At 42.9% G+C, this 25,450-nt stretch overlaps 2 protein-coding genes across 7 annotated transcripts; one reads left to right on the top strand and one right to left on the bottom strand.

Moving 5' to 3' along the window:
* Window positions 1-20,357, top strand: LOC109635012 (genetic suppressor element 1). Of its 4 annotated transcripts, none has more exons than XM_069527678.1 (4): window positions 3,480-3,721; window positions 8,436-8,537; window positions 16,823-18,558; window positions 18,727-20,357. In XM_069527678.1, exons 3-4 carry the CDS (start codon window positions 16,981-16,983, stop codon window positions 19,192-19,194), a joined length of 2,046 nt encoding a protein of 681 aa, XP_069383779.1. In that variant the 5' UTR covers window positions 3,480-3,721; window positions 8,436-8,537; window positions 16,823-16,980; the 3' UTR covers window positions 19,195-20,357. The 4 variants fall into 4 exon arrangements, with proteins under 4 accessions (XP_069383782.1, XP_019951454.2, XP_069383779.1 ...); XM_069527680.1 differs by lacking the exon at window positions 8,436-8,537 and adding an exon at window positions 13,810-13,931 and having other exon boundaries at window positions 3,518-3,721; XM_069527681.1 differs by lacking the exons at window positions 3,480-3,721; window positions 8,436-8,537 and adding an exon at window positions 1-183.
* On the bottom strand, window positions 20,345-25,378 carry irf10 (interferon regulatory factor 10). Of its 3 annotated transcripts, none has more exons than XM_069527682.1 (9): window positions 25,212-25,339; window positions 24,806-25,084; window positions 24,149-24,344; window positions 23,545-23,618; window positions 22,844-22,901; window positions 22,364-22,468; window positions 21,894-22,280; window positions 21,605-21,723; window positions 20,345-20,829 (listed from the first exon to the last, which is right to left on the bottom strand). In XM_069527682.1, exons 2-9 carry the CDS (start codon window positions 24,974-24,976, stop codon window positions 20,725-20,727), a joined length of 1,215 nt encoding a protein of 404 aa, XP_069383783.1. In that variant the 5' UTR covers window positions 24,977-25,084; window positions 25,212-25,339; the 3' UTR covers window positions 20,345-20,724. The 3 variants fall into 3 exon arrangements, with proteins under 3 accessions (XP_069383783.1, XP_069383784.1, XP_019951453.2); XM_069527683.1 differs by having other exon boundaries at window positions 24,806-25,118; window positions 25,212-25,282; XM_020095894.2 differs by having other exon boundaries at window positions 24,806-25,378.
* Window positions 25,379-25,450: the final 72 nt, after the last annotated feature.

Here is a 25,450-nt window from a genome sequence, read left to right as displayed (position 1 = left end):
AGCTCTTCTAAAACACTCCCAATGGGTTTTGCCTCTTGTAGTGAGTGTGTGTGTGAGTGAGAAAGAGGGAGAGAGAGGGAGGGAGAGATACTACTAGTTCTGCTAACATGGCCCAAAAATAGCAAACTGGAGAGGTGTGAAGTAAAAAAGGAAAGGACATTTTAGTAGAGTAACTGACACGGGGTGAGTCACTTACACACACACACACACACACACACACACACACATACATACACACAGTTACGTGTGTCTCACATTGGCTTTGTCAAAGCTGAGTGTGTGTATTTTTCTGTGTGTGTTGGCAGGAGTAACAGGTTTGTGTCCTGCTTCTTTGTGATTTGCTCCTTTTTCTTCATTCATCCATAGAAAACGCCATCAAAGATTTCCCATCCTTGGCTTCCTCATTCTTCCTACAGCGATAGGTTCTGTTACCCTTCATCTCAATAGCAGATCTCCGTTAAAACTTTAACGGTGAGATGCTTGCAGGGCTTTTCAGTCTATTGTCACTTGTGCGCTCCCTGCTCTGCTCTGAAAAGTGATTTGTCACTTATCCACATTGAGACACACTCACACACTCACACACTCACACACACACACACACACACACACACACACACACACACACACATACACACGGATGAACTGTTCTTTGTTCATATGCAGTCTTCACTACAAACTCTACTGTGCCAGTTTCTGAGTCTGCTTCTCACTGAGTCAGAAGAATCATCAGTGGACTGAAAAAACACAATTTCACAATATATCATCTCAAGTTTAAAATATGGCCGCAAACAAAGTGATGTGTTTTCCCAGCTCTATTTACATCTGTGTTTACAGGATGTTATAGTGTGAATGCAGAAGTGAGAATGGGAGAGACAGAAGGAGAGAGGAAATGATACTAAGACGTTTGGCCCGCACAGTGCCCAGTGGTCACAAGAGCAAAAGATGCATGCAAGCAACCCACACACACACACACACACACACACACACACACACACACACACACACACACACACACACACACACACACACACACACACACACATACACACACACCATGTGATGTCTTGACTAGTGCTGTAGTCACACCGTCGCATGCTCTGTGGTTGTTTGATCACAATCTCATGCTCCAGTCAAACAGCAACTTGAAAATGATTCTCTTCAAACATATAACATATTACAGTTCTGCACATTTTCACTTCTCTTAAGTGCTTGAAGTATCTTCAGTTTTGTAAAGATTGTGTTTGAGATTAATCCAAATTTGAAGGTTGACTGAGGAGTTTACAGTTGCTCTGACTCAGCTGATTCGAAGAGATGTGTTAAGGTTACAATACATGTTTGGATGAAATGACTTTTCTGCACTTTCAACTGAGCCTTGCGATGCCGGTTAAAGCACAAAAATATTGAAGTACAGACGGCACAAATATGAGAAATAGAAATGTAATATTTAAAGTGTGCTGCATTAAACTGGCTGTAACCACAGAAAAACTGTAGTTTAAAGTACTGCTGAATAAGATAAAATGTTTTTACTCTTTCTTTCAGTTTTATCTGAGGGTTCATATGTCATGTGAAGTCATGAGCTGGATTTATTATGGTGAAGTACTATGAACCTGTCATAAGGCATCGTGTTGATATTGATTCATCACACGTTTATTGTTTTTAACTAAAAAAGTAAATGCATTATGTATGAATGGTATTCTCCTGAGAGTCAGCTGTTTCTCTAGTGTCCCTGACGTGCAATTTTTTTTCATATATTTAACATTTCTCAAATATCCAAAAAAGACGATAAAACAAATGACTGAAGCATTTCAGTTGTAGAGAAAATGGACAATTGCCTGATGCAGCAGGGAAATAGAGTCTTAAATGATTGTAAACTTCTCTTCTCACCGGTCTGTCCTCACTTCAACTCTGGACCTGAGTCAAACGTTCTCCAGTGATGACAAAGACATAGAGAAAAGTCAAAATAATCACTTTTTACTGCTGTACTTATAAAATCAAAGCTGGGCTTGGTCAATAAGAGAACATGCCAAATTAGTATGACTGCATACTATGTCGTATTTTGTACTATTTGAGTACTTATTATGCTGCCTACTTATACAGTATGTTCTATCTACTTATATATTTCACACCTTTCTATGTCCTGTACAACAAAGTTGACTTTGAAATCTGACAAGAACAATATGATTTAAAGGTCCAGTGTGTAAGATTTAGGTGAAAGGGAACAATTGGAAGAAATTTAATGTAAAATAATTCTCATGATGTTTTCACTAGTTCATTTCATCTAAATTGTATGAAGTGTAGTTTTCTTTACCCCAGAAAAGGCCCTTTATATTTAAATACTTTATATTTACATCGAGGGGGTCCTCTCTACGGAGGCCGCCATGTTTTTTACTTTAGTCCAGACTGGACAAACTAAACACCTTTGAGTTTTTATGACAACTGAAGTTCACCACAGGTTCTTTTTCATGTTTGGAAGGAGAGGGTGAGGTGAGGGGTGTTCAGAAGCAACATGAGATTTCAGCACTAGATATCACTAAATTCTACACACTGTACCTTTAATTACTTTGGTTCAAAATGTGATGAAAATTATTTTTTACTTCTACTTTTATGGCCTAACAGCCGTCAGTCTATTTCCTGTGCCATAATTGTGTGAGATTGAGAATGACTACATTGAGGGTTTGTACCTGATCATGTGTGATGGGAACTGAGGCACGTAGAACAGTTAAAAAGTTATTTGACTTGTTACTACATTACACAGGACATCCCCATACCTCACAGTGGTTTCACAATAGAATGTGTGAGTGGTTTCAGGGTTGTAAGGGAAGCACATGATGCCTCTGTGAGCAGGTCATGAACAAATGATTAAACTCAAAAAAAAGAGAACTGACATGTTAAGACTGTGATGAAATCTGCAAATTTTAGATTTTGACCAGCTGATCACACACTTCCCCTGAAGAACATGTCCAACACTCACTGATTATGTTCAGCTCTCTCAGTCACAGGACCGTGTGGCTGGCGAGCACACCTTTCCCATCATCCCTGTGGGCTGTGATTGGCTGATGGGCTTAGAAGCTGAGGTGGTGCAGCAAATAGCACGAGCAAGTGGGCCGTTCTACTTTGCAGCTCGAGGGAGGTTAATGAGTGAAGGCGCTGGGCCATCAGCCAAACATGAGCAGCAATGCTAAGGCTCCCACAATGAGCCTGACTGTATTACCACTGAGCTCTGTCTAATTATACACTCCCAGAGAGAGAGGGGGAGAGAGAGAGAGGGAGAGAGAGAGAACATATCAGGCAGGGGAAAGAAAAAGTTATCAAGTGTCACTGTGTGTCAGAGAGACTCATTGAGAGGCATGGCTGCTGCAGATTGAAGTTGTAAGGGTAAGATAGAAGGTGTGTGTCAGCTGGAGTGAAGGAGAGAGAGAGAGAAAGAGTGAGAGAGGGAGGGAGGGAGGGAGGGAGGGAGAGAGAGAAGGAGGAAGGGGGCTGGAGAGATCAAGCTGGAGAGAAGGAGAGAAAGCACGCTCACAGGGACGTAGAGAGAGCAAAGAGGCGTTTAGAGAGTGAGAGGGAGGAGAGGCAGAGATAGGATGAAGGGAGGGAAGGCTGAGCGGTAGAGAGGAGGAAGACACTGTCTCTCAAAACTGGATATCTCACTACGTGCCTGCTGCCGCCTGATCCAATGAGTAAACTCTCTGTCACTTGCTACGCAAAGGCACCCGGCAAGGTATGTGACCACACCACTTCCTCCTCTGAGTGTGTGTGTGTGTGTGTGTGTGTGTGTGTGCGTGTGTGTGTGCGTGTGTGTGTGTGTGTGTGCGTGCGTGTGTGTGTGTGTGTGTGCGTGCGTGTGTGTGTGCGTGCGTGTGGGGCAAAGAGGGAGCACAGGTGTGTTGGCAACTTTGTATGAAAGGATAAACACACTGTGTGATTTGAAATGCTTTGAGGGAAACCAGTTTAGGAGTTAACATGTAGGCTACAGCACATGTCATCGTGAGGTTAATTATAGGGAGAATATGTTTGTGTGTGTGTGTGTGTCTGTGTGTCTGTGTGTGTGTGTCTCATGTGTGTCAATGAGCTCGTCCTATGTGCTCATGTAAGTCAGCACCTGTGTGTGGGGGTGTTTGTGCGCGTTGAGGAGAATGACAGCGAGAGTGTGAACAAGAGGGAGAGTGTGACTGATCCAGAGAGGAGTGTGTGAGCAAGACACACACACACTAACACACAGAAAGAGAGAGGTGGAGGTTCATCACTCTGCCTGACAGCAGATCAGGACTTTCAGAATTAGAGCAGTGGGCTTAAATAGCCCTGGTCCAGAGATAGCCAGGGGCCCTGGAGGAGCCCGTTCTGACTGGGAGGGATGGATGGGAGATGTGGTGCGGGTGGGGGTAAGGCGATGTTGGGTAAAATTTGGAAGGAGACAGAATGAGGGAGGAGGAGGAGAGAAAGAGAGAGAAAACATGAGATGCAGATGTTTGGGGCATCTCCGGGGAAGATCTCCTGCAGAATGTACGTCTAACTTCTCATTCAGTCAGAGTGTGGAATAAATAACATCCTCAAATTCAAACTTTACAACTCCACTCATTCAGAGAATTTAAAGCTGCCTGTTTCTGCATTTCTCTGTTTCCGACTCTTTCATGTCCCTCCACCTTTCTCGCCAGTCTTGATGGAGGAATACTACGCCAGAGTGTGCGATTATGATTTCTCTATGTCTATTTTTGCCACAGCAGGCGTGTCCTTCTGCTGCAGTGATACCCCATATGCTGCACATCGGAACACTTCACAGGTTCAAACTGTTCTCAGCTATAGGAGATGCACATTTGTCCCTACCGACTTAATTAATTTAGCCTATATCAATAATGAGAACGATCTGCTGGAGTGTACAGGAAGCGTTCGGTCACTGAGAGATTGCTCTGTCACAAAGTGTGTTTCATCTGCCAGGAGCGTTTATTTCTGGTATTTTTTAGTGTCAGATTTGTCACTTTTACGCGAAAAATGCGGGCCCCCTGTGTATCAGCGAGTTTGTGCTGAGATGAGGCTCAAGTGACTTCAAAAGCCAACTCTCCTTTGAGTATTTGGTGTTGTATATTATCTTACCAAGACAAATACTGGAGCTGTATGTTACACTCCTGCTCTGCAGCAAAGCGTCTCCTTGTGAATGATGTAAAGATGACAAAGAGATGCTGAACGTAAATATGTTTATCTTTCGGGGGGGGGGGGGGGGAAGAAATACTACTTATCCCTGCGGGCTGAATGGGGAACACGGCATGTTCTCCCATCCCAACGTTTCTTGGAGTGCTGTGGCCCTGAAGAGCAGAACGGGCCTCTTGTGGGAGAAGGTTGAGTGGTTGCTGGCCCTTTAAGAGGTCTATTTTTACAGGGGCACACTCATGCAAGGAGCGAGGCAGCGCACAGAGGAGGCAGCGGCACACGGAGACTCTCTCTGCTCATGGCCTCACTTCTGTGACTCCACACAACACATCCTATAGGACCCTGCAACAGTGAGCGGCTGCGAGAGAGACAGAGCCGCTAAACTTGTTCGGTCCATAGAGAAGAAACGTGTTCTTTAATCTCCCAAAATCATTAGAACTGGAGGTTTTCACCCAATAAGGAGTGGATTTCTCTGAAGTCTAAAAGTGATAATGAGTGGGAGCTCGCTATAAAGACACCCTTATGCACACTGTACACAAACGTGCCAACATTCCCACATACTTGTTTTGATATGCAGATAGCTTTGAAAGAAATCTGAAAACATTCATGCCCCCTTCTTACAAACACATAATACACTTAAGTTTACTCACACCCACACCCTCTTTGAAAGAAATGAGCACATTTCAGAACATTTCTCTACACAAACACGTCCGTGCACTCAGAGGCGCTCACACAGTGCAGTACACCCACGTTAAATATTACTTATACATCCTCAATATCTGGACCTAAAATAATCTTCTCCTTATGCAATCTAAATGTTATATAATGCATGGCCTGTCATTATCACAGCGCTCCTTCACGCCCTGCTGTGCCTATCTACAGCACCACACACGCACACAGACACACACAGACACACACCCTGCACCTTGTGTTGACAGTCATATACTCTACTCTAGCACTCTCACCCACGTTGAGTGTGTGCTCACAAACAGCCCGCCAGATAAGTGAGAGGGAAAGACAGAGAGTGTGGGCGGGGTAGGGGGGGGACGAAAGTGAAAGAGACATGAAGGGAGAACTTAGTCGAGTGTACATTCATGCAGAGACTGTACATTTGTGTGATTTTAACAATCATGTTTGCGTGGTGCAAGCTATGTGTGATTTCAGGGCCTTTGTGTTAAATGCTTTTTCTGTCTTGAGGCCACACGCCATAACCGCACAAAAAACTTGTTCGCGTGATCATTCATTCTACGCCCCTCTTCCTCTTCCGAGTCTCAGAGAGCGGGGAAACACTCACCAGTTCATTAACTCTCTCTGTCACTTCCAGTCACACACAAGCTTGCATGTCTTTACATGTCAACCTCTCACAGAGCAGACAGGGAGTCGAGCTCCAGTTCTTCTTCAAGTGTGGAAATATTTCTAAAAGCTCCCTCATAATTAGAAATGTACATTAAACAGAGCAGTTTTATTAAAGTATCCTGTGAACTGACAAGTCAAGTAAAATATGCACATCTGCTATGTGTCAACACATGGAGGCACACAGAGCTCCACATCACAATTCACCTGCCTCAGAGAAGCAATTACCAACTAACTGTACAGCAGAAATTTCTTTAAAAATATTTGCTGGATTTAAATCAGTTCTTCATTGACAAACTTTTGAGTCCGTCAAGGCCGCCTGTGTGGCCACTGTTCTCAGATCAGCGCTCTCACAGTTGGAGAATGAGCCTGGGAGCTCACTTCAGGAACCAGGAGGGTGATGAATAATCCCAAACAGATGCAGGTGTTTGAATACAGCTGACACCACGCCAGACGACTTTGAGGTGGCAGACGCACGTGACTGCAGTGCGGGAAAGAGCAGGAAGTGATATTTCATAGGATGCCTTAGCTTTCAGATCGTTACGTGTGAAGACGTGGTTGATGTGGAAACATGTGACCTGTCAGTTATCTGAGTCTTTCTTTGTTTTGTGTTCGCGCAGATCGTTTTCCTTGGCCTTGACTCATGAACATTTGTGTATGATCAAGCAGTATGTTCTCCTCCTCCTCCTCCACACTTCATCTACAATGGGGGTCGACGACCTTTCAACCTCGCCACCCACCGCTTACACCTACAGTTTTTTTCAGCCAGGCTTGGTGCACGAGGCACAAGTGAATCTGCTGCCTTGTACAAGCAGACCCGACGTGGACAAACTCAATATATCATATGGTATCGGTGTCCACGTAAAAGAAGTGTAACATCTGAGACATCCTGTAGCCTGTAGTGTCAACAGAGTCCTGACAGCTCATCCTGAAGAAGGAGATGTATGACCTTCTACCTTTGTAATGCTTCTAAATCAATTATCAAATTGTTTTCGATGATAATGAATAAAAAAATAAGATAATCCTTTATTAGTCCCACAGTGGGGACATTTGCAGTGTTACAGCAGCAAGAGGGAAGTCAGAAAAAGACATTATTAAAGGAATAATAAGTAGAGTGCAATACTTTTAAATGTAAAGAGATAAAAAAATATATTTTTAAAAATTATATAAATGGAATATTATTTTATAAGATAAGTTATTCCTGCAGTCGGGACATTTGCAGTGTTACAGCAGCAAGAGGACAGTCAGAAATAGACATCAGTAAAGTAATAATAAGTAGCGTGCAATTCTTTTAAATGTAGGGAGATATAAAAAAATATATACAAATTTCATATAAATGTGGGGACATTTGCAGCGTTACAGGAGCTAGAGGACAGTCGGAAATATAAATTAGTAAAGGAATAATAAGTAATGTGCAATACTAAGGAGCTATAAAAAAATATACAAATTTCTATAAATGGAATTATTATTTGCAAATAGCTGAGTGATATAAGTTCTCTCTCACATGGAGCTGGGACTGTCCCTATATTCATTTTGAAAAAACTGCATTAAACCCACTCAATATCATTTGCAGCATCTTCTATGAGCAATATGTTGTGTGTGTGTGTGTGTGTGTGTGTGTGTGTGTGTGTGTGTGTGTGTGTGTGTGTGTGTGTGTGTGTGTGTGTGTGTGTGTGTGTGTGCGTGTGCGTTCGCGTTCGTATTCGTATGTGACCGGGCAGCAAATTTGAAGTGGGAGGGTTTGTAGAGCAATGTCAAAAATGATGGTGTATAGCAATGTTGCCTTGAATGTTGCCACTGATAAAGGTACTCGAGACAGGATCTGTGAAGCCAGTCTAGACACTCTCTCCGAAAATGAATGGCACTTGAGCTACCATGGCCAGACCTGGCTGTGTGCTCTCTCTCCATGGAGATACCATCACTGTGTTTTCTTACAGCTCGCTGACATTTTACTGCAAAACCAGACATCCGACAGAAAGCCTGTTTGATTGGCAGCCGCCAGGGGACAGTGCCAAAACCGCAAATCTTTGGAATGAAAAGTAATCCCTGTCTTCTTTCACACACTCACACACATGCTCTTGTCCTCGCTCTTATCAAGCTGTTTCTACCCCGTCGGACTTTGTCTCGCTCTCTCACTCTTTCCCCCCTCTCCTTTACCATTCAATTCAATTGTATTGTATTTGTATAGCACTAAATCATAATATATAATCTCAAGGCACTTTGAATAGAAGACTGAGACCTTCAAATGTATAGAGAAACAGTTCCCACAATGAGCAGCACTTTGGCAGATGGAGGAACAGTTGTGTACCATCAGGTTTCAGCTCTGACAGACGAGTTGTTATAATGAAAACAACAAGAGTGATACATTATATATCATTATTGTTATTATTAATATATTATTAATGACATCAGCAACAATTCATATAGTAATATTAATAACTATAATATAAGAATGAGAACAATGATAATAGTAAGGGAGGGAAAAAACATTTAGTAAATTAAATTAATGTGGGGGCAGAGGGACAGAAAGAAGGGGAGAAGTGTATGATGGGAGTTCCCCCAGCAGTCTAGGCCTATAGACGCAAGACTAAGGGAAGGTTCAGGACTCACCTGATCCAGAACTAACTACAGGTTTTATCAGAAACCCCCCCCCCCATAAGCTACTGATCTCATAGCGTGATAGTTCTTCTCCCAGGGCTCTTACTTGAACTAATCGTGTCACAGACTAGTGAGAGGGGCTCATAGTAAAAAAAAAAAAAAAGTTAGAAAACAAAGTGTTGCACAAAGGCAGAAAACTGCTTTCACATATATAAGCACAGCGGTATATTTGATGGTTTTTTTCATTGTCTTCGTGATGCATATGATTGAAATGAAACCAAAGTCTGCCCTTTGAGGTTGAAAGTATATCAGGTTCTGACGCTTCATATTATCAGACTGCAGTAATGAAAGTCTCATCAGCAAACACTGAAATGTCAACGAATGACACCATAATGACACAACCACCTTAGAAAAATATCACCCGCGAGCAGAATACCTGTCACCTCTGCAGTTTGTTCACTGCTGACCTGTGGCTGCACACTCCAGAGAGTGAGAGACACAGGAAGACTGCGGCAGTCTGCCGTGGTCAACGAGCTGGAGGAATTTTGGCTTCTGCTGACTGGCTGACCTGCATGTAATTAGTCAAGTCATATTTTTAACTGATATTGCGTAAAAGCCAGCTTAAGGAGCCATAGCTGCCCTATTTATACCTTAGGGGCTAATGGCCTGTACCACCACACAGGGGGATTTCCTCCCAGAACTATACTAAGCCTTCCTTAGGCCGTACCAGTTAGGATTCACAGGGATTAACCCAGCAATACATTACAGGCGTCACCCTCTAGTCTGCATCATACACAGTACAGCACTGTACTGTCTTCAACCTCAACTTCTTATCTTGCAGTGTTTAGCTCACTCTCTATATCAATCTGCTTATCAGAAACACTGTATGCATTGTTTATTGTGCTGCACTTTCAGAGCACACTGCTGATATTAAAGTTTTCATGCAAAAAACTGCAGATATTTTCATTAATCATGTGCCACAGGAAGATGTGCATGTCGGATCAAGAGTTTGCACAAAGAATACGTTTGAGTAAATGTTTATTTTGCATGCGTGTGTGTGTCTGTGCACAAGCAGTATGCCCTGTGCGTGTGTGTTTGTGTGTGTATGTGTGGGTGTTAATAGTAACTCCTGAGCCATAAGCCCATCCTCATTGTGGTTGAGCCTGCTGCGGGCAGGGCTGCTGGCTCATCCTGTCGAAGAATGGGTCAGGGCCCTTGAAGACTGACCTGGCCTTTTGCCCATTAAGCTATCGCCCGTATCACCCTGTCCTTTTATCGGCTTAGCCCGGCTCCTTGTGGAGTAAGCCACCACACAAGGCTCGTAGTACATCCCTCCTCCACCCCCATCCATCCATCCATCCATCCATCCATCCATCCATCCATCCATCCATCCATCCATCCATCCATCCATTCATCCCCTTCCACTTCTTCAACTCTCCCTCTAAGACTTAAGTTGTTTGCTCACATCTATCTTTCTCTCTATACTTATAAACATCTATCTATCTATACATCTATCTCTTTATACATCTATACATCTATCTATCTCTTTATACATCTATACATCTATCTATCTATACATCTATCTATCTATACATCTATCTATCCATGTGCCATGTCCTCTACCCCTCCTCACCTCCTCCTGTTCTCCTCTACTCTCTCCTCTGTTCAGATCTGTTACATTCAGCAACAAATTTCTGCTGCATCAGATGTCCATCATAGATCCACACTCAGCCTGAAACGTGATCGGACACCCGATACGAGGCTCCGCGTGAAGAATGGTCAAAAAAAAAAAGAAAGAAAGAAAGAAAAAGAGCAAGATTTTTATTCATTTAAAAACAGTCCAGATGCTCAGACAGTAAATCATGTGCAGCAGATTCTGTTGAAGGGTTAAATCCACTCACCTGTACACATTTTTGTCCGACATATTCAACCTTTCTTGTCAAGTACTGACCCTGTGTGTTTCTCTGTGTGTGTGTGTGTGTGTGTGTGTGTGTGTGTATTTCTGTGTGTGTGTGTGTGCGTGTGCATTTCCATGTGTGTGTATGTGTGTGTGTGAGAAAGAGAGAGAGAGATTAAAAACTACAAAGTCAGGTAAGTCAGGTAAAGAGACAGACAGCCACAGCTTAATGAAATACAGAGACAGTGTACTCCAAATGCCTCCTGGTGCCAGAAATGACTGACAGCACATTACCACTCCGTGGTGTTATTGCTTATGTTGATGTTTGTCTCTGTGTGTGTGTGTGTGTGTGTGTGTGTGTGTGTGTGTGTGTGTGTGTGTGTGTGTGTGTGTGTGTGTGTGTGTGTGAACACGAAGTGCTAAATATCAAAGTGTGCATGTTTAAGTAGAGCAGTCATTTCTATATCTCCACGTTGTGGTAGATGCCCTTTGATGAACTCTGTCTTTAAATGTATTTGCTTCTTTTTCGTTATGACTGGACCATTACACCAAAACTTACATCAACTAGTGTTATGATACATGTAGGATAACTGTATTGTTTTATTGTATAGATATTATATAGTTTTGAATTGTGATTGTGAGGTCAGAGGTATTTTTTCGGAGGGGGGAAATTAATTATTTTCTTTGCTGTGCTGCATTGTATTTTTACTTTCATATTTAACCATTAAAGTTTTATTTCTCAGTAACTTGCTGAACTTAAGATATAATACAAGTCAACTAATTCAATTAATGATCGAGTTGATCTTGCATAATTATTGGACTATTTATTTAATTTAAAATGTTAATTCTGATACCTGATGACCTCATCATGCTCTAATATAAAAAATGTAAAACATTAGAAGCAACTTTATTTTTAAATGCAGCCAATTGTAGAGTTAAATTATTTATTAAGAATTTTAAATACCTAATAAAAACTAACTGCATGAAAAGCCTTTGAAAAGAACAGATGTGCTGTAGATTAATTTATGATGAACAATTAGAGGTTGTTGTTTTTGAATATTGATTGGATTTACATGTGACATTATGAAGTGGGCCCCACTATCATAAATATCTTTTTAATATAATCTCAACTCCCAACACAAAAAGATCTCTGTGTCAGAAATGTTGGTGCCTATAATGAATCCATACAAGTACAACAAATAAGAGAGCAGACAGCACTTGTGCCCACACAACCTCAGCGCCACAAGCTTCACACAGCATTCACTTTGAAAACTAAGAAAAAGTCAGACGAGACTTTCTTGTCAATTGTCACCTCAGCGCGGGAATGTTTCAGCGTGGCCTTCAGGCTGATGTGTCTGCACACCTCCAAGTCTGATTAGCTTTCCATTCCATTGAGGCTGAGAAGTTAGACAAGGTTAACCTCTAATTTACTGTCGCTGGATATGATTCTGCGTTTGGCTCGGTGCTCCGACGGCTCGATGAATTGCTTGTAGAAATATGAAAGAAAATAAATATTGCTTTTTACAATTTAAGATTTAGATTGCTTCATTAAATCCTATTTCTCCCTGTGCTCCAATTTATGTTCTGGCTCCTGTATTGCATTTCTGTGCCGATAATTAACATAAGCTTGTTTGAATTGAGGTTTGGCCCTGTTTTTTTGACGAGGAGCAGACAGGGTTATTTGCATAGCATTGCATTTCTAACCTTGGGCCTGTTTTGTAAAAGGTTTCTATACTGACAGTTTTCTTACTTTTTGCTGGAAATGAACTGCACTACTCTTACCAATTCAGCCCTAATAAGCCATGCCAGCCATACCGACACACTTTACTTTACACCGACTGAATCACTGAAGCAAATCACTCAGGGTGTGCGTGCATATGAACTGTTCGTGTGTGTGTGTGTGTGTGTGTGTGTGTGTGTGTGTGTGTGTGTTTTTGTGTGCTTATGAAGTCAAATCAAATCTATTTGTAAAAGCTTATTTTGACAAGAAGGTTAATCACAAAGTGGTTTGATGAGAACAAAGGACACAAAGTCAGACAAAATCTGTAGAAAAACAAAAAGTACCAAAAGTAATGTGTGTATGTGTTTGTGCATGTGTGTGTGTGTGTGTGGTTTAGTTTTGAGTCAGAGCCCAAGTCTGAGAGTGTGTGTGGGATGAGCCTCCCACCATGTCCCTCCCTATCTCACATCAACTGTGTCTCTGCCTCCCCTCCATCCCTCCCTGTCTTTGATGAGCCAACATGTCGTCTGAAATGTGTTCATGGGAAACACAGATAAATGATTTGATTACAGATTAATTGATTGATTCATGACTTTTCATGTTAAAAGATTCATTTAACTGGTGAAACTTGGGTGAAAAGCGTAACATCAGACAGCACAAAGGCAGCTTATCATCACGTATATATAATGTGTATGTGCTGCATCCTTGACTGTCTGTCTGTGTGTGTTTGTGTGTGTATAACGTATATGTTTGTGTGTGTGTGTGTGCATATTTGTATCACAGTGATTAAAGCAAGTGGGCGGCAGCAGCAACTGGTCTGCCTATGTGGCTCTGCTTAGCAGACATGTTTCTCACTGCTAGATATTACTCATTTCCTCAGCCCTTTGCACACACACACACACACACACACACACACACACACACACACACACTCTTGACACACTCACACACACAAACACAACTGACACAGAGACGGATAGCAGTGCTCTCAGTTTTTTCCCTCAGTTCGGTGGGCTTGCTGGTGTTATTTCATGCGTGCAGAGATCAGAGTCAGTGTGTAGCTGCAGGCTGCTGATATCTGCGGGTGTTGGAACAGACGGTGGTGTTGTGGAGGAGCAGTGTAGCCCAGTGAGGAGCTGAGGAGTGGGTTGACCCTCTGGGAGGACTGGAATATGAATGACGGCCAAATGCAGGGACGTCTGCTCAACCCGCACTGAGGTCAGTCTAACATCACATCACAGCAACAACCGGCTCCATCATCGTCTGTCTGCTCCCACATTCTCAAACTGCTCTTTTAGAACAGGAGAGCTGCTGTTCAATGTTATTTTCTGTTTCAGGTAGCACTGCTGAATTATTAATTTATTGTTTCTTTGATTGAAACAGGTGAAACTAGTCACTAACAGTCTGTAGTTCTGTTTTTGAGAGGTTTGCAGTTATGAATGATGCACCTTTAATATTTCTCCTGATAAATTCATGCAGAGAAAAGGCGGGATGAGACGGAGCCGTGCAAATCAATGTGTCAAATCTGACTGTTGCACAAGAGCAAGTTCAGAGTAATTTGAACAATATTTGCATTTTACATTTTAATATAAAAAAAACTTTTATGCCAGTTGTTTTAGTTTGTGTTTCAAGATTCAGATTTCAGTTTTAGGACAATAAATGATATTCATGCTTACATTGCATTTCAAAAGCCTGAAGGAGTAATTTGTTGGAGGGAAAGTGCAAAAACATTATTATTGTGATCTGTTGGAGTTGATATTTAAATACTTCAACCACAGTAGCCCCAGATCAACTCCAGCGCAGCATGCATGTGTGCACAGTGTGGGAGGGTTCTGTTAGAAGACGGTTCTCTGCAAACTCCTCCACATGCACAAGTGCGATCGTTGTTTTCTTGTTCTTTTTTGGCAAGTTTAATACATCGGCAACCTTTTTTCACAAGCGCTGTCAGAATGACAAAGGTTTAACAGTCATTTCAGGACAAAGACAGAACCCAGATTTTTATCAATTTAAAAGATTTGGATTCTTGAGAGCAGCAGTGGAGAGGTCTTAAGGAAAAATCACATGAATATTTTTGACAAATGCTGACCTTTTGAATACTGTGTGAAACTTGAAAATGTATTTTGACATTTTATAATTATTGTTTTGGAAACCTGTCTTGTAATTTAACTGGCGTGTTTCTTTTTATAGTAGAAATTGTAGTATTTTCATTCAATTTATTGAATTAATAAATTGTTCAGGTATACCAAGCTTGTGTGTCTTTTCAGATAATAAGCAGTTAGCACATTTAAATGAATAATCATGACTGTTCAGATAGTTCAATTGTAATTTGTGCAGATGGGCTATACAAATTAAATGTCATTGATTGATTGATGATAATTCATTTGATAGATATCTGATTATTCTTCAAATTAATTTTGGCAGAAATCTGCTTATATCAAGAATAACTTTTAGCTGTGGCTGCTGCCTGAAGGGCTCAAATCTGCAGAACATCATTTTTCATGTAAGCCTGCGGGTCAGTGGGTTTGTTCAGCACCGGAAAACCATGTAATGTCTCAGCTGAACTGAAAATATATCACTGAAGCTGGACTTATATAATGTTTCCCATCTTAACAGCAACATCCTCATTTACCTTAAAACTGCCAAGAAGAGCCATAAACATTTCACACGTCTGACTCCAATGCGCCCCTCCTGACAGTGTCTGGAACAATAACTCTCCCCTCCTCTCACCACCCAGTTTTCAGTTTTCCACTCAGATGCACAAACAGCTTGCTCCATGCTAACACTTTTTCTGTTTTTGGACCAAATCACTTGATGAGCAACAGTTTACCCGCCTCTCCACGGAGTATCCCCATCTAACCTCTCCAAACGAATGGATGTGTGTGCGGACACAGTTGCCATGGTGACAGTGTGGCGGATGGTGAGACAGCAGGGAGTTGGTAGGCTGTTGAGACAGACTTGCGGGTGAGTGTGGGGCTGAGTGCCATCGTGGCGCTCTGGTGTTGTGGCGGCAGGAGCAGAGATGGTGGCGACGGTGGTGGTGGAGGGAACAGCTGGGTTGGCGCTGCGGCAGCCATCACTTTAGAAAAGCCCATTTAGAAGCTGGGAGAAGAATTAGTAGAGCTCCCCCGCACTTCTCACTGAATGAAACAAGGCTGCAAAATCTCTTGACACATTCGAGGACTCAAACACAAACACACGCACACAAAGACCTAAACAAATAAACACTTTCACACATTTCAACAACAACAAAAAAGCCGCACAAACATGGCACACATGCATGCACTCACGCAAACTGTCACACACACTTCCCCACACCCCTGCTGTGACACATAATTAATATGCTGAGACACACACCCTGCACGCACAACAACTGGTGGCAATATCAACAGTGTTTCTTCAGCTTTTGGGTGGGTGGTGACCAGCTTTGCCTATCACTGGGGGAGTAAGTACAGCCGCCCGAGGGAGTGTTTGTGTGTCTGCTGCTGTCCAAGTGTGTCTGTCTGAGAAGGGGCGGGGGGGTGCTAGTAGTAAGCTTACATAGAATAGAGAGAACACCCCGGGGGTGTCGTGGGGGTGGCTCATGAAAGTGGTACGAAAACATATCTACATATTCCAATCATCCCCCGAGAGTCAGAGATGAAAACTCTCCTGCTGTGAGTGTTCTCTGTGTGTGTGTGTGTGTGTGTGTGTGTGTGTGTGTGTGTGTGTGTGTGTGTGTGTGTGTGTGTGTGTGTGTGTGTGTGTGTGTGTGTGTGTGTGTGTGTGTGTGTGTGTGTGTTTTCCCTCTGAACTGCTTTGGCTACAAAATGTATTTATAGCCCACATGTGGGAGTAATGTGTTTTGAATTAAACAAGTAAGTCGGGTACTTTCACTCCCACCACAGTGCACGCAGGTAATGACTAATTAGTGACAGCAATCAGGACGCTAAGAGTTTCTGACCTTTTACAAGTAGTTTTGGGTGAGGGAGTCACTGGATGATTTGTCTCCACCTGTCTGAAACATGACTGAACCAATGCCAAGTCCTTTTTCCTCGCTCAGTCTGAATCTTCCTTTCTTCTGTTTCTCTCCCTTCCCTCCTTGTCTGCATCTGTCCTCGTTCCTCCTCTAGGTGAGTGGCACTCCAGTGCGAGAGAATCAGCAGTGATCCGACAGTGATGCTGTGTAGCAGCCCTCCGCTCTGTCTGCCCCGTTCGTTCTCCCGTGAGGCCCATGTGACCTAGCCTACACCCGTACACAGGGGGCCCCCACTGCCGCTGGAGCCCACCCATGAATCCCAGCCCCGACCGCGGCAAAGAGTGCCTCCCTCCTAAGAAGAGGGAGTCTCGGCAGGGATCGTTGGAACACCACATCCCTTTGGACGATTTTAAACCCCCTGTGCCACTCCGAAGTCGGTCCAGCACAGGCAGAGGGGAGGGAGGCAGGGAAGCCAGTGACAGGGATCGAGCTCTGACAAACTCTCATCTCCTCCTCACTCCTCCGTCCCTTCCTGCTCCTGCACCATGCCTCCCCCTTTCCCTCCCATGGCACGTGAGCTACTCTCCCTCTGTTTCTCTTCCCCTTTTCCCTGGGCAGATCGGCGAGAGGAGAAGCTCAGGGTCTCCAGCCTGGAGAGATGATCCTCTCTCCTCACCCCTGCCCCACTCCTCCAGGTGGCTCAGAGGGGAGGGTTCCCTCTCCTTGCCATCTCCATCATCTTCCTCCTCGGCTTCCTCCTTCAAGACTCCTTTCCCTGCTGATTCAAGAGAGATGTGGTCCTACGTCAATAGCAGCCGGCGCGACTACAGCTCCTCCCTCTTCTCACCATCATACTTGTTTAGCCACCATTCTCTCTACCCCCAAGACCCAAGCTTAGTTGATGCAAGACACAGGTACCTGGGCAAGAGGCTCAACGGCTTGGATGGGCCAGGCAGCAGGACTGTCTCTACCTCCAGGGCTCTGCTCACAGGAGAGTACGGGAACGAGAGCAGCAGAACCAGGCTGGACTTCAGTCCACACAGCTCCCATACCAATGGTGGAAGGAGACAGCAGGAGGATCCTACCTCCCATGTCCATTCTGGAGGGCCATTTTTGTTAGACTCTCAAACTCAGGAGGACCCTGAGCCACATTCCTCACTGCAGGACAGACATCCGCATTGCATAGTTAAGACAGGCTCAAATTTACTCTCCTCCAGTCCCCTCGGAGCAGACCCCAGGGCAGGTAGAGGGGGACAACTGGACCCCATAGGGGCCACACCAACTGAAGCCCAGATCTACTACTCATTGGGATCAGTGTCCCACCCCAACCCACAGCCCTACCCACTCTATAGCCCCTCAGGAACACCTCTGTACAACCTGCACAGGGAGCCGGGCCCCAGGCAGCACAATCTAAAGAACTCACCTCACTCACCCCTGGGTCTGCCTAACAGCCATGACAGGTCGCAAAGAGACTGGGAAAGAGACCAAGAAAGAGACAAAGTCTCGCATAGGGACAGGGAGCGAGCTAAAGACAAAGAGAAGCACCTACAGCACGACAAAGACCAAGAAAGGGACAGACAGCGCGAGAGACGACGGGACAGAGAAAGGGACAGAGGGAGTGAATCTTCTCCCTGCCATCTTCACACCTCACCCCCAGCCATTCACCCATCTCCCCCCGCGCTCCTACCTCACTTCGCCAAGGGTTCTCTGATCGAGTTGGCCAGCGGGCGGTTGAAGCGAGTGGAGGAGCTGCGAACCGAGGACTTCCTGAGGAGCGCCGACACCTCCTCAGAGTTCCATCTCAGCACCTGCACCGTGTTGCTGATTTCCCCCAGCAGCGCACAGGGCTTCAGCCACCTGCAGGTCCACCTCACGGACCGCAACACTCAGGTCAGCTTTCTCTACAGAAGTACACAAGTACTCTTTAGTATATGACATGATGAGTAGATTTGAGTAAGTAAATGAGTATGATGCTGCAGTTTTCCAGTGTAAACACTTCAGATCAGTTAATACAAATTGTGGTAATAATGTGTGTAACAATGTTGTGGTTTTGTTTAGGAGTTACTGAAGGTCTTGGCGGAGTATCCATTCTTTGTGCAGGACCGAGGTTGGTCTTCTTGCAGTCCCCAGAGAACCACACAGCTGTACGGCCTGCCCTGCCGCCAGCTTGTGGAGGGGGACGTCTGCCTGGCCCTCACCCCAACGCCCAGCCAAACCCACCGGACACACACGCGCACCGGCACCAGGGCGCACCGCATGCAACTTCCCCCCAGGGCTACAGGGGAATCCAGCAGCTCGCACAGGGAGGAGATGCCACCTCCACCTCCTCCGCCCCCTCTTCCTCACCATCACCCACCTCCTCCTGCTGCAGCCCCGCCACGCACTCTGCCCGCAGAGCCCCTTGCTCAAGAGCAGCCACATGCACGCAAGCGCCGCTGGTCTGCCCCGGACGCCCTTCCCTCAACCGGAACTGATGAAAGCCTCCTGGATTTACCTCATAGCTCCAAGATGATGAAGTGGCAGTAGAAACTTGCACACGCATACATATACATGCATACTGACACACACATATGAGTACACACACACCCTCCTTGTCTCTGTTGCACCCACAAAGACAAACAATGGAGAGACCTCAAGGCAGGGTTGCAGGGAAGGAATTAAAAAAAATAAAAACAGTAGAGAATTTACGGGTGTCCACACTGCAGGAGCAGCAGCTGAAGGATTTCTGGACGGCTCCTTACAGATGCACTGAAGACATTTAGTGAGACAATCAAGCACTTGTCTGTATTCACTTTGTTTTTGTAATGATTGTCCTACACACCTACTTACTGACAGTGTTTTCTGCAGGGTATCAACTTTCAGTCAGTGTTATGAAAGTAAACGCTATTAAAGAATTGAAGAAGGCATATATGAACGAAATTTGACTATACATATTACAGATGTTATATACAGTAAATATGCTAAACAGATTTAATGCAATCTCTCTGTCAATTTCCCAATGCATTTCCTTTTCTCTATTTTGTTTTTCTTGCTTCCGAGCCGATGTCTTAAGTGTCTGCCTGGGCAGGCAAGGTGAATGTACGAGAAATTCTTCGCCTTTTTTTATTCTCATCGCCGGGAGTCGTTTCAATACAATTGTTCGTCAAGGCATTACCCTCCAATATGTTCTTAACATTATCTCTGAGAAAAGGGAGAACACTAATGAAAATTGCGTAACAGACAATCCCACCCACACAGACAGGTCTGTGCCACATCGCCTTGACACTCATGGTGTTTTTCCATTAAAAACTGAATGATGGAGAGAGTGAGAAAGTGCAGCACGGCTGAAGAGTAATGGTGCTAATAACACGTTGGAACATGATGCTTTGTGAATACTCTTGACCCCTGTGTACTGTACGCTTCTGTTCCCGTCTCGTTTTTTTTTTTACGTACTGTATATGTTTGAGGGCAGGGAAAAACAATGAAAGTATTTTAAACTCTGATACGGGTATCTCCTTTGATTCAGCACACTCTCTCACTTTAGTTGTTTGTTTGTTTTTTTATTTTCGAAAAGAAAACCTTACCTGTTGATTTTTCTTTTTAAATGTCATAGCTACAAAAATATATGTATATTTTTAAAAAAACATTGTGAATCTGTTAAATGATGTTCGCTAGAAATAAAGGAGGGGAAAAAAGCTTTATAGATTTAATCGAAAGTGTCATTTTATTCTCTGGGTGCGTTGTGAGGTACTAAACGGTTATATTCTTATTTAATACATATAATGAATATGGAATTATGATAAAATGTAACTAAAAAAACATTATTAACAAGATGATTTCAAACAGATAAATCCTGGTAGAGTAGCTGCATGGTGAACAAGAAAAACCCACATAAGATAAAAAATAATAAAGAAAATCACTTTGAATTTTGCTCATTGCAAACTGTTTCACATGCATGTTCATCCTTTCTTCATTGTATATATATCTCCACTGATGATACTCTGAGTCCTCATAAAATCCCAGTATGTGTGTATTGTTCATGGCCGCGCAGGTGCAGGGATGTTTTTCACATTCTCTCTACAGCTTCTCTCCCACTGAGTTAGAGCTGAGATTCGACCGCTTCTCCTCACTCGCTCCCGGGTTGAACTTCTGCAGAAGCTCCACTGCAAACAGAGGCACCACCTGGACCAACAGGGCACAGTGCAACATGCTATCAGTGAGCTTACGAGGACCTCTTCTGGTGATTTACACCGTTACAACTGCGGTCTGACTGACGAGGGCCATTCAGGATGGAACCTTGTATAAATTCACTTGATCCAGAGTTTTATTTGGATCTAAACCTAATGGCACACACTCAAAAAATAATTAATATCAGTCCCCCGAACATGTCAGATTTCTTTTTTTAATCAAGATCCATCAATTATTCTCTGAGAAATAAATGAAAATGTTGAAATATTTCACACACAAAAAAATCCTGGGTCCGCTCCCTGATTTGGATCCACATAAAAATGTTCATGGGTTCTTCCTTGACCCAAACTGCATCCTTCTGCCAGGTTTCACTGAAATCTGTCAGGTGGTTTTGGTGTATTCTTGCTAACTAACTCAGTTGAAAACATAATCTTTCTGCCAGAGATCATTCTGAGGCTCTACTTGAATTTCAAATTTTGACTGAATCAAAGTTTTGATTGAGGATTTAGTTTTCTCTGACGAAGTTTAAATAAAAGAATCTACATTTTCATGGGAAAAAAAATGCATGTTGGAGATTTTCTAGATTAATGTGAATGTGTGTAAAACATCTTTCTTGTCCAGTCACTGTGATCACGGAGGACAATGTACCTGGTGAGGATCCGATTATATATATATATAATTAAATGTACATTTTTCAATTGAATCCCTGAGCAGGAGGAGACAACCAAAAACAAACTGAGCTGGTTAATCAGACTATTTCATAACTGACCTGTGCCATGATCAGCTTCCTGGTTTTCACTACATGAGGGTCTGGATACTCTTCTCCAAAGCAGAGCTCGATCTCATAAGAAGGGGCGGGTCCTTTGCCCCATAAACTCCTCTGCAGCTCTGCACGGACATATGGAATATTCACATTCAGCATTTAAACACATTAGACAACATTTATTTCATTCCACTGCCAATGATCCCAGTTAATCTGTCGCTCTGTCACTAAATCATGTTCCAGCGAGGTTTACATGACGAAACGATACATGATGAGTTCTCGTGTGCTGCCTTACCGCTGACAAATCTGGGTATGTCAAGCAGTTTGAAGGTCTTTTCTCGCTCAAGTTTGTTGGGTGCGTCGGTGTGTTGGGCCAAGGGGCCGCTCCAGTACACTCTGCCCTGGCAGAAACGCTTGATGAACACCCCGTCTGGGGCCACCCATAATAGCACGCCCCGTTCCAGGTGACAAAGCAGGCGATTCATTGCTTCGGCCATGCATGATGGCAGGGAAACAGAGCCCGGGGAGGGGAACGAGAGCTGCTGGGCAGTGCAGGGTCCATAGATGCGTTCGTTTCCCCAGGGAACGTGGCCTTGGAGGATGAAGCACCCCTCTGGGCTGCTGGTGATCACTTTCATCACCCTCTGACCCTGGTACAACAAGGTCACCTGCATACGAAAGTCTACACAAGACCGATTTGTTTTTTAGGTCATACAGCGAAAAGCTCCAGTCACATATTCAGAAGGTTTGATTTGTGTTTCTTACCTGATACTGTGAGTCCATGGCTGATGAAGGTGGCAGGAGCAGGGACAGGGTTTTGAGTTTTCTCTCCTTTAATGTCACAGTACATGTGCTCCGACATCAGATCCACTGAAGCAGAGCAGGGATGAAACATTCTCAATTCTGTGACCCCAAGATTACATGTTGATGATTTTTTTTATTATTTTAAAATTAAGTTCATTATGGTAAAATCCCAATTAAGGCCCAACATAGATTCATTTTAAAAGAAAATTTCAATACGGGCCCCAAATGTCTCCCAATACAAAAGGGGTCCTTGGATTCTAACATTACTAAGTCCAACATAATCGACTGTAGACTTTCTTGAGTTATTTTTCCTGTTTTATTACATCTTAATGTCTCTGGTATTCGTCCACAGGAAATGATTTTCTCTCTGATATCTATGGGCAGGATTTTCCATTTAATTTAGAAATGAAGTGCAGAACCCTCTGTGTGTGTAACACTTACCATGCCACGTTTTTTCTTCTTCTATATTAGCCTGAAATGATTCATTTTGAAAAGGACGCTACAAAAAAAACAGAAACAATAAAAAGGTAACACAGAACAATGTTTTTCTTATAACAGAGAAAATCATTTATTTATCTGACTGCAGAGCTGCAGGATCCAGATCTGACACAACTTGATAATTATTATTAATATTATTAGTTCCCTATTATTTACTTATATACTTCTACTATCAACTGCAGCTGCTATAATTAACAACATCTATAGTATAAGTGTTCGCTCATTGTAGGAACTGTTAGGTTTCTCTACACTATTGTTTAGTCTCAACCTTATCATGTATAAGCACTTTGAGATAATGTATGTTGTGATTTGCCACCACGGAAATAAAACTGAATTTGTAATTAATAAAATCAAAATTAACCATTTGAAAATGTTATGGAAATATAAAAAAAACAGCAAAAGATTAAGGAAATGGAAACGAGGGATCAAGGGTCTTCTAGCCTATGAGCTCCTGTATCTACAGAGTCATAAAGAAAATGCTGATTATCTTTAAGAGACACAGAGTGAAACTAGAAATACTGCCCCCATAAAAAACAAACTGATTGTCCTCACACTGTGTTCTTAACGTTTTTCTTTACATCTATTGGACAGATTGTCAAGTATTCATTTGAAGTTGTCAGTTGATTATCAAGTTTTGAACCAACCTTTTCATCCAAGATATCAGGACTGTTTGGAGACATTTTCGTCTCGATAATCACTTTGTCCTTCTGTAGAGACTCTGAGGAGAGAAACAAATGGTGGATTTAATCAAGTTAGAAAGAAATGACCTCCACCAAGGATGCTATGTTTTACTCTGCATTCATTTGTTTGTCTGTTAATTAACGGGATTACACATAAACTACTGGACAGGTTATCAAGAAACAGTGGAAGGATGAGGTCAAGGACAGGGGACAAAACCAATACAATTTGGTGAGGATCCAGAATTTTTTTTTTTGCTTTCTTTGACACCGTGAGATGTGTTTTTTTTACATTTTCACCAATTGATGGAACTTGATGAAACAAATATCCGGCACATTTAGAAGACTGATATCTGTGTCTGTGTAATTTGGTGCAGCTTGATTGAATCTACTGGGACTGTTAGTGCCTTAGTGGAGATATGCGCTCGTGACATTCTAGTTTATATATTGGTTAACAATTGAAAAGGGTTTATTTAAAAAATTGCAAAAACTTCTGTTGCAGAATATAAATGTTTATAGATATAATACCAATGAGTGGAAAAGTAAGAGAAACATGTTCTTTGGTTTGTACCTGCTGGCCTGACCGACCCACTGTCCTGCTGGATGCGATAGACTTTATATGGCTCAGTGATGTCCAGCTGGTTGCGTTCAGGGACCTCCTGGAAGTCTGTGCTCTTGTTGAGCGCACAGCGGAGGCGAGTCTTCCACATGGTCGGGTCAGCCTTGTCCCTTCCCTCAATGTACTTGCCTTTATACACAGCCCAGGCCTGAACGCAAAGATTCAAATGAAATATTGTTATTCACAAATGCTAATGTTTAATGTTTAACTTTGCTGCTAAATGTTGAGAGGGGAGAGAAAAATTTAATATTGCCTACTTTTAACTGTATTTGTACATGTTTTTTACGCAAATACTTGCACATTCTGTGATAATGATAATAATAGTAATAATAATACATTTAATTTTTTTTCAAGCTTATACGCAGAAATTATTTTCCACATGAAAAAGGAGTCAGAATCCATGACATCCCCTTTATAACAACTGTTTGATTATAAGGTTTTTGATTTTCTATCAGTCAATATATTCATTTGTCACAGGCCTTATATATAAATTAGATAAATAATGTTTTTATACCTTTATAAAAATGAATATTAAAAGTTGAATGTGTCCATAACTGGACCCACGTGTTGCAGGTGATTTGATTTATAACAGGATTGTAAAGTGTTGACCTTGAACAGAGCTGCATCCTCCGTCTGCTTGTAGTCCTTCTTGGCTGCGTGTTTCCACGGGATCCTGAACATGGTCCTGTCCTCGTCCTCCCAGCTCAGTCCCTCATACCGTCCGCTCTCTATCTGACTGATCAGCCACTCTTTCAGGTGCAGCTTGGCTCCTTCTTCCATCTTCAACACATCACTCGGTCTCTACAGCTTCACCGTCGAACCTCGGACACACACAGACGGAGACATGTCCAAAGAAACGCAGCCCGATCACGTCTTCGCCTTCACAAGCTGAAAAGTCATCAATATCTTTTTTATTCTGCGTCTAGAATTTAAACACAAACCAGCAGCCTGATGATGAGAGCGATAACTGCAGTTTGTCAAAGTTACAGAGAGAGAAAAGGAGCTACTTGCAAACCTGTGCGTAACAGTCGAGCGTAAAACCAAGTTCGCTGCGCTCTGGAAGCGAAAGCGAAACGTAGAGTTCAGTTTATGCTTTCGGTTTCCTGCTGATAGCTGAGTCGTTGAGAAACTTCAATCATTTCCGTGTAAGGTGTGTGAGGAAGGTGATACACGAGCAGATCACTGGGTCAAAAAGAAATGTGGTATTAGATCTATGAGAATGTTTTATTTTATTATAATGGTTTGTTTGAGTTT

Source organism: Paralichthys olivaceus, chromosome 6 (genome assembly GCF_024713975.1).
Source record: "Paralichthys olivaceus isolate ysfri-2021 chromosome 6, ASM2471397v2, whole genome shotgun sequence".
Lineage (NCBI taxonomy): Eukaryota > Metazoa > Chordata > Actinopteri > Pleuronectiformes > Paralichthyidae > Paralichthys > Paralichthys olivaceus.
This window is presented reverse-complemented; position numbering and strand designations above follow the sequence as displayed.

Coding starts and splice junctions, on each gene's coding strand:
- LOC109635012 (XM_069527681.1), top strand. CDS start 16,981: ATGAATCCCAGCCCCGACCGCGGCAAAGAGTGCCTCCCTCCTAAGAAG. Junction 18,559..18,726: donor TCACGGACCGCAACACTCAG/GTCAGCTTTCTC, acceptor GGTTTTGTTTAG/GAGTTACTGAAGGTCTTGGC.
- irf10 (XM_020095894.2), bottom strand. CDS start 24,976: ATGGAAGAAGGAGCCAAGCTGCACCTGAAAGAGTGGCTGATCAGTCAG. Junction 23,619..24,148: donor TGGGTCGGTCAGGCCAGCAG/GTACAAACCAAA, acceptor TTCTCTCCTCAG/AGTCTCTACAGAAGGACAAA. Junction 20,830..21,604: donor GGAAGCTGATCATGGCACAG/GTCAGTTATGAA, acceptor CTGTTGGTCCAG/GTGGTGCCTCTGTTTGCAGT.